The sequence below is a fragment of the Hypanus sabinus genome, chromosome 16 (genome assembly GCF_030144855.1).
Source record: "Hypanus sabinus isolate sHypSab1 chromosome 16, sHypSab1.hap1, whole genome shotgun sequence".
Taxonomy (NCBI): Eukaryota; Metazoa; Chordata; class Chondrichthyes; order Myliobatiformes; family Dasyatidae; genus Hypanus; species Hypanus sabinus.
The window spans coordinates 17,305,953-17,318,410 of NC_082721.1; the positions used below are offsets into that span (position 1 = coordinate 17,305,953).

At 37.3% G+C, this 12,458-nt stretch overlaps 1 protein-coding gene and 1 long non-coding RNA gene across 3 annotated transcripts in view; one reads left to right on the forward strand and one right to left on the reverse strand.

Moving 5' to 3' along the window:
• LOC132406034 (uncharacterized) overlaps positions 1–3,636 on the reverse strand; it is a 45,350-nt gene extending 41,714 nt beyond the window's left edge. Inside the window, exon 1 of the long non-coding RNA XR_009516044.1 lies at positions 3,322–3,636. This is a non-coding gene — a long non-coding RNA (uncharacterized LOC132406034). The remainder of the gene's footprint in view (positions 1–3,321) is intronic.
• A 170-nt stretch (positions 3,637–3,806) lies between these two features.
• The window catches only part of LOC132406035 (guanine nucleotide-binding protein G(q) subunit alpha), a 134,559-nt gene continuing 125,907 nt past the window's right edge, over positions 3,807–12,458 (forward strand). For both annotated transcript variants that reach the window (XR_009516045.1, XM_059991194.1), the window contains exon 1: positions 3,807–4,493. Coding sequence is in view for 1 of the 2 variants with exons in the window: in XM_059991194.1 (XP_059847177.1) it covers positions 4,358–4,493 (136 nt within the window). In the remaining variant the exon portion in view is untranslated. The remainder of the gene's footprint in view (positions 4,494–12,458) is intronic.

A 12,458-nucleotide genomic window follows, 5' to 3' on the forward strand; every position in this document is an offset into this window, starting at 1 on the left:
CTTAAATAAATGTAAGTACATCAGTCTAGGAAATTACTAAAAAAAACTGTCAACTAAGTTTAGGCAAATTCAAAACTGTCTGTAATCCAAATATGGGTTTTCCAAGGTTCATCTCTATCTGCACACAAGTGACTATTAGGAATCATTGCTACTGCATCATGTTATGTTAACATCAGAAGTCAGAGATGGTAATTCTTCACGATAGGTTGAAACTGACTTTCAAAGGCTACAGTTTATACTTACAAATGTCTTTTGAAAGCTTAATCCTAGGGCAGGATTACAGGGAACTTCAGAAAAGTGTCATTGATTAATCATGAAAACTAAGACATGGAAAAGAAAAGTAATTAATGACTAGATTGGAAGAACCAGATTTGGGCTTCAAATCAGAACTTTTAAAAAAGCTCAATATACTGTGCAAAAGGCAAAAATTTATAAGGAACAGTATAAACTATTAAACTGAATGATAACACAAGTTCAAATGTATTTCCATTCCATTTCTCTTGATGTTATGATGCCTTGGCACTTTGAAATATGTCACACATAATGATGAACTGAATTCTGGTAGCTTCAAGGTAGACAGAAAAATCATAGGATTACATAAAGGATGTACAGCACAAGAACTGACCCAACCAGTCAATGTTAGCAATTACGCTCTACTTGAACAGTCTCGCACTATTTCTCATCTAATATTGGTATAATATTCAGAAGAACTTCCACATCACTTTCAGAATGTTCTAAGTTCTTTCTGAAGTATTACCACAGAATTAGAATCATAGAATGGTTTAGGCATGGAAAGAGGACACTCTGTCCATGGACTTTGTACCAGTTCTCTGCAAGTGCAATGAAGCTAATCACATTTCTTCATCCACTGCCCATAGTATTGCAAATTATTTCCTTGTCTACTTTTCCAGCTCCCATGAACACTACAACTGAACAAACTTCCACATCAATACACTCTACACACCCCAGCTTCTACCATTTCATTGACACAGTAACAGTTCAATGCTTAACCTACCAGCTTGCCCATGTTTGGGAGGAGGGAGAAAACCAGAGCATTCTAAAGAAACTTAAGGAGTCACATGGAGAACATGCAAACTGAAGGTCAGGACTGAACCAGGGTCTTGGGAACTGTGAGGGAGTAGCATTAATTTTTGCACCTGTGCAGTGCACTATATGCTAAAACCTGTGGAAAAATTACAAGGTATCTTTTACAAGCTCATAACCTCCATGGGATTCTACACCATTCACATCTTTACCTCGCCCCCCCCCCCCCCAACTCTCCGTAGGGATTGCTCACTCCATGAACCTCTTATCCATTCATCCACCAATCACCTTCCTGACACTTACCCCTGTAACTGGAAGAAGCACTACACATGCCCAGTCACCTCCATTCAGGGCCTCAGGTGAGCCAACATTTCACCTGCAAGCCTGTACTGTATCCAGTCCTCCCAATGCAACCTCCTCTGAATTGGTGAAACCTGATGTAGATTGGGGGACTGCTTTGTACAGCACCTTCGCTCCAACCTCAACAAGCAGGATGTCAACCATAAAATTCCAATTTCCACTGCTGTTCTGACATGTTGGTGGCCTTCTCTACTGCCACAATGTGGCCATTCTCAGGATGGAGAAGCAACACCTCATAGTCTGTCTGAGTAGTCTTCAACCAGATGGCACTAACATCAATTTCTCTAACTTCAGTAATTTACCCCATTTCCCCCCCCCCCTTCCATTTCCCACTCTGGCTCCCTTCTTACCTCCTCTTTTCTCACCTGCCAATCACCTCCCTCATTGCCCCTCCTCCTTCCCTTTCTCCCATGGCCCACTCTCCTCTACTATCAGATACCTTCTTCTTCAGTCCTTTACCTTTTTCACCTATCACCTCCCAGCTTCTTACTTAACCACACCTTCCAGTCTGTAGCCCTTCCCCTCTCCCCACTTTCTTATTCTGGCTTCTTCCTCCTTCCTTTCCAACCCTGATTAAAGGTTTCAGCCTGAAACACTGACTGTTTATTCCTTTCCATAGATACTGTTGAGTTCCTCTAGCATTTTGTTTGTTACTAAGTGAGGGAAAATATCAGTAGGGACTCCGGAGACACACATTGGCCGTATTCAAAATATAATCTTTTACGTCTACTTGAATGAATAAACAGAAAAAAATCTACCATCATATCCAAAAATCAGTACTACACTGAGATGAGATTTTTGTGGTCAAATCTTTCAAGCAGAACTTGAACCTCTGCTTAAGATGCACGTGTGCTACCCCAGAAGTACAGCTGACAATCACCATTTTATGGTTACTGTATAGATGGAGTGCAAAGATATATTTAAATCACATGGTAATGACATAGAGTGGTTGGACTATAAAAAGTGGTAATTTATGGTAATTACACAATAAAGCACCAAATTATTTTGCACACATTTGGATTTAACCTCACAGTTGAACCCATAGCTGTACTATTCAGCCATATTTTGAAACAAATGTATATAATCAGAAAAGGTACATGACAAATAAAAACAGGAGTGAACCATTGGGTCCCTTTTCATCTACTGTCATTTTCTCACTAATTCCATATCACTAGATTATTATTAATAAACATATTAAATTGTCTTGAATATTCACACCAATTGAGCCTCCACCATCTTCTTGGGGATTAGGGTGGCACCACAGCGTAGTGGGTAACACAATGACATGTACAAGTGACATAGGTTCAAATCCTGCCATTGCCCATAAGGAGTTTGTATGTTCTCCCTGTGACTGCATGGATTTCCTCCAGGTGCTCCGTTTTCGTCCCATAGTCCACATACCTTCCCACTGGTAGGTGGTCATTGGAAATTATCACCTGATTAGGTTAGGATTAAATCAGGGGATTTTTTTGGGGGGCTGGTGCATGGTGTCAAGGGCCAGAAGTGCCTACTCTGTGCTAAATCTCAAAATAAATTCTAAATGTTGATTACACTCAGCAAAAAGAAATTCCTTTCCATCCTTTCCCTTAATGGTCAGTTGCAAAATTCATTTTTTGCACTTATGTAATTTAAGATTTTTATATCTTTGCACAGTATTGCTGCTGCAAAACAATTAATTTCAAGTCATAAGCCGGGAATGATAAATCTGATTCTGATTCTCTCTGAAATTGTTCTAGCCAGAAATCTCTTCTTTTGCCCTGTCAAAAAATACCAAGCAGCCAAATAATAAACTTGATAAAAAAATTAGACACATCTGTGGTGATAAGAGACAAGTTAATACTTCATGACCAGTGTGTAGTTCTGATGCACAAGTGAAACAGTTAACATTCTCTCATCTATCATATTATGCTAACTGACCTGGGAATGTATCCAACATTTTGTACTTTATGTCGCAGCTTTCCAGCATTTTTCTTGCACAACGGTGCTTAAAAAATCAAAACAAATTACGACCCGTGGCAATGAGAGAATATTGGAAACACTAAGTAGGTCAAGCAGTGTCTATGGCAAGGATCAGGTTCACTGGGTAATGCTGCGTTTCTAATAGAAAATAAAAAAAAGATGCCAGAGACAATCATCAAGAACTTTATCTGCAGCGAAATGAATGCCAGTCGCGACCAGCGGGGCTCGGGAATGGACGGATCTTCACCGACTAGCTTCCTTCTACCTTGGGCATTCCTGACCTCGACGAGTTCTCGGCGCGCGCACACGCGCGCCCCCCGCCCGCCGCACCCCTCGGCGCGCGCGGCTGCCCCGCCCCGTTCGCTGAAGAGGCGGCCGCCGAGCCTCGCTCCGATTGGCCGCGGCCAGCCATCACTCAAACACACGGTGGTTTGGGAAGAGCACTCGCCCCCTCCTCCACAAGAGCTCTCGAGCCTTTTCGCAACCCCACCCTGATTCGCGCTCAAACGCCAACTGCCACTGCGTGCGCACGTGAGCGCGCCGATCACCCTACCTCCCTTCTCACTTTCTCTCTCTCCTCGCCCCTCCTCCCCCACATTCCCCGAGCCTTCGCTTCCGGCCGTCAAGTTGGTACGAACGGGGGTGTGCGTATGTGTGCGAGCGAGTCCACCGAGGAAGAAGGGACGTTTTATTATTGTTTTCGCTCTAAAATAATCGAAAAACACCAGGAGGAGGAGGTGGTGGCGGTGAACAGTTGGAGCGAGAAGGGAGGAGGAAGCAAAAAAGAATTTGACGGATAGAGGGATTATGTGGGAAAAAATATAACCCGTAAGCGGGTTCTTCGGTTTTCTTCCGCCTCCGTTTCTTTTTTTCATTCTTTCCCTTGATGTCGGCGTTTCTGTGAGGAGAAAGTCATTCCTTCCTCTTGTCCCCCTCCCTTCCTCCCCACCGACCCCCTTCGGCCAGCCCCCCTTTACAAAATACCTCAGGCTTCATGACTCTCGACTCTATCATGGCGTGCTGCCTTAGCGAAGAGGCGAAAGAATCCAAGAGAATCAACGCCGAGATAGAGAGGCAGCTGCGACGGGACAAGCGGGATGCGCGCAGGGAGCTGAAGCTGCTGCTTCTGGGTGAGTAAAGGCCGGAGAAAAGGGGAGGAAAAGTGGCGGAGGGAGTGGGGGGGGGCTGGTGTGACTTGGGGTGGCGACCAGAAGATAGAGAGAAACCCCCCCCCCGCCCATCATTATCCCCTTCTTCTCTCCCACACCATCTCACCCTATCTGATTCCTTCATATTGGATTTCACCTCTCCTTTCTTCTGCATTCCCAGGGATTTTTTTTTGTGTGTTTGTGTTAAACACCGTTTTCGTTTGGAAACTTGACACGCAAGACGTGTAATTGGTTTCGTTTGCTTGAAGGACGAGGAGGGAGAATATTGAGTTTTGTTTTCGTGATCGGATTTTATGTTCCTTCAGCGATCGAGGAGATTGATCAGTCCCTTGAAAGGCCTAGCCAAGGCCTAGAATATGGAGTGGCCTTTCTGTTAGCTATCCAGAGCGTTGCTTGGCTTTTCCCTGTGGTTAAGCATATTTTAATGTAATTAATGTTGATCCTCGTTTCTAAATTGCATTGGGGAAATAATGATTCCCAGCAGAACTGCTTAACAGTTTAATTATATGAACGCCAGTTTTTTTTTGCCTTATGTTAAAGGAGACTATTTTTGGTTTATATCTTTGTAATCTCTTCTTTGGTGAATGGTGTGTGTATATAGGTGATAAGTTATAGAAATAAAGACTGGAAATCTACTGCAGCATGGGTAACGTGTAGAGTTCACATTCCTGATTGACCTTCCCTCAGAATAAGTTGTCAGTTCCGATGAATGTGATGTTATATAGAACTGTCACTAGAAGTTTTTATTCTTTCTGCAAGCCCTATCAACGTTTTAGCCCTTTTGTGGGTATTTAGACATGTTAATAAAAGGCTGTATAGGGGTTTGTGTTCATATTATTGTGAAATTTAAATAGCAAGGAATTGATCTGAAGTTTCTCGTGAGTCAAAGATTGGTTAGTTTTTGGGTTCAATTGTTAGCTACAATAGTTGCCAGTTAATTGTATGATTTACTCTTTTGTTATGCCGACCTGTTCAAATAGAGCAGGCAAACCAATTTACGGAAAACTTGAAAATGTCAGTGTCCAGTTTCCAGTTTAATTTTGGATAAATGTAGAAGTAATGAGTAACTATAGAAAAAATGTTTTTTGTTATCTTTGTCAAAAAGGCAAGACAAATCTCCTTGTGAAGGAGGAATGATATTTGTAAGGACTTCTGCCATTTGTACAACTGCAAAAAAACTTAGGTTGATGCTGTGATCTACCCTTGTGATCTTCACAATCAAAAAGAGCTAACAGAAGGCAGCAACCGATTGGAGTTGTGTGCAACAGTCTGCTGAGATTTTTAGAAAATGTGGAAAATTTGTCTTTTCTCAAGTCAATAACCTGCACACAACATTGTGAGCTTATGTTAGATACAATATGGAAAATAGAGATTACGTTTTTTTGAATCTTCTAAGCCTTATTTTATTCCTCCCAATAATTATGTAGAGAAAAAAAATCTCTGCTTTGTAATCACTTTTGTGTCATAAGTGCTTTCACAAAAGAGGGAAATATATTTAACTCTTATCCATCTTAACATTTCAGTATATGATCTGCATTAATAACAAAAACTATCAAATTCCAATTTATAGTCTTAATTTGATTTACTTTGTTAGTTTATAAGTATTTGCATTAATTCCAAGACATAAGCTTAGAAACAACTTCTAGATGTCTGTCATACAATTGGAGGTGCACAAGAGTATAGTTGTGTGGAAGTATTGAAATTTTTTTCTTTCTTCCTGTTTTTGCCCTCCAGCTGATGGTATGAATGAGATCAGTGTGCAGCCAATTGAGCGGGAACCTGTATCCTTCCAGCCTTTGGCACTGCATGTTTTAGTTGCCTTCCACTTGTTACACTTCTCAGTAACCACATTTAACAGTTTCTTATTGACACTTGCCAGTTTCTGTAACACAGCTGTGATTGTCCAATTTTGTAGTTACGAGTACTTCAACATTGTGTTCCTAATTTGTACATTAATATATACAGGGCCAGAGTGGTATGAACTATTATAAGTACAGCTATATGGTTTAGAATATTTTGTGCAAGTATGTACTTGGAAAAGTGGCCGAGGTAAAGTGGTGCCGTTACTTAGCCGGTTTCATGAAAGGCAGAATAATATGGATTCCCACAATGGTTTATGAAATTCTACTTTTATTGTTAACACCTATTTGTCCACTTAGAGCTAACATTTTTTTAGTTTTATTTTGTTGGATAATTAACAAAGTTAGTTAACACCATGTTTCACGTCTAGGACCAAATTTTAAATCAGTATCACAGAAAAGATCTTAGGTGAAGCGGGTTGTGTCCACTTCAGGCGAGGGAATGTACCTTTGAATTCTGCATTTAGACAGGTGTTCGAAGTGAAATAACTGGTATAGGTATATTGAGGTGCTTTGGGGGTTGTGTATTCATTTTGATTGTACTTAAGAGTTTGATCATCTTTATTTGAACTTATTTAAAAGCAAAACTTTGTAACTATCTTGTAAAACAGATTATGTGCACTGCTTTGGGTATTAGGATTAATGTGGCATGAATTAAAAAAATAAACTAGGCAATTTGAACTATATTTTTAGTCTAAGCAAGTATGCAGGAGGCAATTCAAAATTTGTGTTGTAAATTGCGCTGTGGACAGCTGAATGAAATGTATATAGAAATGTTGGCTCTGAGAAGCAGCAGCAGATGTCTCCACCTATAATTGGTTCATAATCTTTGGGCATGGGTAGCTATTTTTTTTAAAGTTAGTATCTTGGATGACAGGTTTTTACTTCTGCCACTTCCATAGTTTTAGATCACTAAAAGTTAGGAGCCAGTTCTGGCATCATTCCCACGTGCTGCATCATAGCAATACATGGATCTTGCTTATGATTACTTGCACTTGAAATTTTAAATGCTATATTGGATAGTTGCCAAGATAGAAATAGGTAATTTACTTTCACAGATTGGAAGTGGGGACATCGAGGAATGCAACAAATTGATAAACTGCCAATATATCAAAATTATACATACTATAACTTTATTAGAGCATTTTCATTTGGTCTATGAATGTTGGGATATCACATCTTACCAGTCAATGTAAGGATTTTTGTGATAATGAGTTGTGACTGTAAATAACCAAGAATCAATGGGATGAGTTTGCATTTATATACAGTTTTTAATGTGTGGGGAAACAGCCAAAGAAAGAGTAAAATAATGGTGAAGCTTAGGAACACTTCTGAAAATAGATGAGATGAAATGAAAGAGCCTTAGAAAGCAGTTATTTATTTATGTGTGTGTATACCACTCATGATCATATGGAGCAAAGGGTAACTGTTGAATTGGACACTTGCAGGGCAGATTTTGAGTCTTTGATAAAGTAGTATGTAGCTCAAGTTGCCCTTAATATAATTGGTTGCAGCTAATGTACGAATTGGGAAAATTTCGGTAAATTATTCTTGGGATGTTTTATTTACAGTAGAAATTACCAAGGAATGTTCAGCTCTGATTTTCTTGTGTCAATTATTGAAATATTAAAAAAATACACTACTGTTTTAGTTCTTACAGTGCATTGATCATAGTGTTCAACAGTTAACAGCAAGAACTTATTTTTGTCAAATTATTAGAAAATATGATTGTCTTTCTAGGTGAAAATACCTAAATTGTTTTTCATTTTTAAAGTGTTGCAATGACTGAAGAAACAATTAACTTTGACAAATTGGAATAACTTTATATCTCCTGGGATTGACGTGAATTTGCTGTCCATTTCATTCTCAAGCAAGTTAGTTATATTATTTGGGACAATGTTAAATGGCTTGAAGAACTGTAGATTGATATATGGGTGTAATATACTATTTCAGGTGAAGTATGGGAAGCTGCATTATTAAAAAAATTGTAGAGCTCTTACAGTTATAAATAAGATACTCTTCGATGAGGAACACTAAAAAATTGGCATTGTTTGGTGAGTACATGTTCAAATTGAATAACAAATAAAAATGATTTGAATATTGCCTCAACCTTTCATGTTGTGAAAATGGTTCAAGAGCAAGGAATTTAAATTAGATGCTTATTTTGCTTAAAGGTAATATTAGGTACTGCATATCAATCAAAGCTATCAAATACAAAATAGTAATCTGTAGGGTAAAATTGATTCTGCAAAACTTTTTTGTCCTGACTATGGGTATGTTGAAGATGTGACAAATCTCTGGATTTTCAGCATGTACAGAATCTTATGTTTACGAAATATATCAACCTTTCTGTTCTGTAATAAATCAGTAGTGACAAAAAACTGCACATTCAAAGTTCTCCATTGCTACCTCATGTTGATTTCCCCTAAAGTTAATGAATCATGTCACTGCATATTACTTTCTATCAGATGTGCACAAGCAAATTTATTAGGCTGGCATTCAGTGGATGATATACTGATTTAAATTTCACTGATATTAAAGCAAAATGTATGATTAATACTTAAAATAATGTACTTTTATTGATATTTAAATAATGAAATATCAGGTATTTTATTTTCAGTTCTTGTCAAACTGAAAATTTCGAAGATGTTTCTTAAGTTCTATCTTTTGCATGAATTGTTAATGTTTTTTAACAGTAAAATAAAAATTGTTATTTTTCACTTTGAGATGGCTAATTTGAACTCATGATTTGGAAAGGGATTGAAATTTCACGCTCAATGTTAGTTCACAACTTTGTTTTACCATCTTGTACAATGATACAAACAGTCTGCAATTGTACTACATGAAATAGTTAAGTTCAATTTTGTCTTGAGCTGGGAAATCGTATTTCTTTTGAAAATGCTGACGTTCAAAATGTGGTTCCAAATAGAAAGGGAATAAATTGAAACGTGTTCTTAATTTTTAGATATTTTAGCTGGCATTAGCTATACTTTAGTGTAATTTCATGTAATCCAGTCCACTGGTATCTAATTTAACTTGACTGTATAATCCTGTATGGGAAGAGAAGATACCAAAACAATTTTTGTTTGTGTAAATGTTCACTGAAGCTGAAGTTATTTTTGTTTTAATTACATTTGTGGAGGTTTACTATGTTTATGTATTACTGTAGTTAATTTCTGGTAAGGTGATATAATAGGAAACAGAAAATATCAACATGATTGACAAAGTCAGCATAAATTTATGGAATGGAAATCATGCTTGAAAAAATACCTAAAGGCATTTTTGTTTTAGCATATTAACTAACGGAATTTCTGCAGGGGAAACCAGTCAATGATATATTTGGATTTTCAAAAGCAATTTTAAATACCATATAGGAGGTTAATGTGTGGAATTAAAACATAAATAATTTAAAAGACAGGATCAGTTCTTGACACAGCTGTTCATACTGTATATCAGTGATTTGGATGAAGGATGAGCAAAATATTCCCAAGTTTACTAATGAAGCAGAACTGTAATGGAGTTTGCAAAGAAACATTAAAATAAAAAGTTAAGAGAATGGGCTTAATCATGGCAGATACGGTATATATCATAGATAAATGTAAAGCTATCTGCATTGCTTTTTGAAACAAAAACAGGAATGCAGAATATAATTTAAATTGGAAGAATGGGAAATGATGTATTTGGGTGTCCTTGTACACCAATCAGTGGGGGCAAATGTGCTAGTGCACTAGGCAATAAGGGCAAATGAAGTATTTGCCTTCATTCCATAAGAAATTTTATTGTACCCTGTTGTATCTGATCATAAAAAAATCTGAATCATTACAAGTGATTTTGAATGCTAGGGAAAGAATGTCTTATTACAGTTACATAGGGCTTTGTGAGACCACATCTGGAGTATTTTGAGCAGGTTTGGGTTCTATAACTGAGACAGGGTATACTTGCCATTGAAGAATTATAGTGAGCATTCACAGAAGGGATTCCAGAGTTAGCTGGGCTATTGTGTCAGTAGCGACTGGGTCAACTGGGCTTTGAATGAGAGGAAGGTGAATTGGAAGGATCAAAACAGATATATGTAGGACACTGCTCCCATAGCTGAGTATCTAGAACTGAGGGGAGGCGTCACCATCTTCGAATAATGGTACTAATTTGAACAGATAAGAAGCTCCTCCATTCAGAATGGAGTGAACCAGTGTAGTTCTGTAAATTTGAGAGGAGAGCATTTTTTGACACAAACATCTAGCAATATGGAAGAGGGAAGGAACATAATAGTATTGTAATAAATGATCTGACGCACCATATTGATAGTGGAGTACTCTTATTTTTTTGCTAATAGGTTCTACAAAGTGATCAGTATTTGATAGAAAAGTGATTGATGTATTATTTTGCAGTAAAGAAAATGGCATTCATAACAAACATATTGGAGAGCTTAATGTACATTTGAGTCAAAAGAATGAGGCTTTTAGCTGATTCAAAAACATGTTTTGATCTAGCTGGCTTCATATTCTGGTTGTACTTTTTAGTAGGTATTACGTTCATGCATCAGCAAAAAATGGTTTAATAATATGGAAACATTGCATACCCCTGTAAAACACAAAGCCTTTCTTATTTCTTTTAATTCCATGAATTTTCCAGGTAGTGAGAAAGTATAATGGAAGGATTGTGATCATGACATGATTTTGAGTGATGCTTTATTCATAATGAATTTTCAGGTTTGATCAGTTTTGCTTCAGACAGTAGTAATAACTTTTATATCAAACTGAAAACCTACCAACTTCATGGGGAAGACTGGCCATTGTGTTAGAAGTAGTGGAAAAATTAGGTGGCAAAGCAGTAGTTAAAAATCAATTTTAGGATTTTTTTTGAAGGTGGGGAGAAAGATGACTGGATGAAACAAATTTTAAAACCAGGAATTTGTTAACTGGAAGTGGTTTATCAGAGCTGAATGGACAGTAGTGGAGTTTGTGCTATAAAGGCAGGTTGAAGCCATTAAGGTGAAAGAATGGTTTAAAAATTTTGTATTCAAATCCTATTTGCATAACAAAGGAAAATCTTTTATGCAGACAGGAGAACAGAAAACTTAACCGCTGCATTGATGTGTGGGAGGGCTTGTGATATGAGCTAAATGTTATAGTATCCAAGATCAAAGGAGGAAGGCTGATGAAGGTATTGCTGAATGAGCTGGACTCTTTCAGCAGCAGTGGGATTGACTATAGCACATAATTGGGTGGTGCACCAGAGGAAGAAAGTGAGAACGCACATGGAAAACACATTTTGTGTTATACTAATGGAATGCATATATTATACACTCATTCTTTGTTGATCGTTGAATGTTATTTAAATATATTAAAGGTGAGAGTAGAGCCTTTTCAATTAAGGAAATTTTTTTTATAGCAATGCACAAAATTACATAATTAATCCTAATTTGCTGTGAAAGCATTGGTACTTGGATTACATTGTTCACTGTTAAGTATGAAGCAATTTGTCAGGAAATTTTTTGAAATTAATTGCAGAAAGTATCATAGAGGACCAAAAATATAAACTAACATAGAGAAAGGTGTGATTGGATATAATTTGTGTTTGCACAGATTGTCATTTTTTTGCACATTGGTTGTTTTTCAGTCTTTGTAATTTTGAGTGATTCCATTGTATTTTTTTGTTTTGCCTGTGAAAGTGTGCAAGGAAATGAATCTCCGGGTAGTAGATGGTGACATATGTTATTTGGTAATACATTTGCTTTGAACTTTGAATTTGAATGTTGCATTCAGAATTATTTATTTTTCTGGGATTTTATTTTAGTTTTGAATGATCCATTTGGGAGTTTTCCTCCATGATTGGTTGTGCTTCTGTTGAAAAGTTTGAATCAAGAATGACAGTGGCAATGTTTTTTTTTGTGGCCACATGACTACCCTCATGACTAAAATAGTTGTTATGCTGGTATCACACAGTTTAACCGCAGAAACTATACCATTTCATAGTTACTGATTTCATTGAAGTTTAATAAATTTGACACCATAGTTTTTCAGCATTCTGTTTGCTATTACATTCAAAAAATTATAGATCTTTAAAA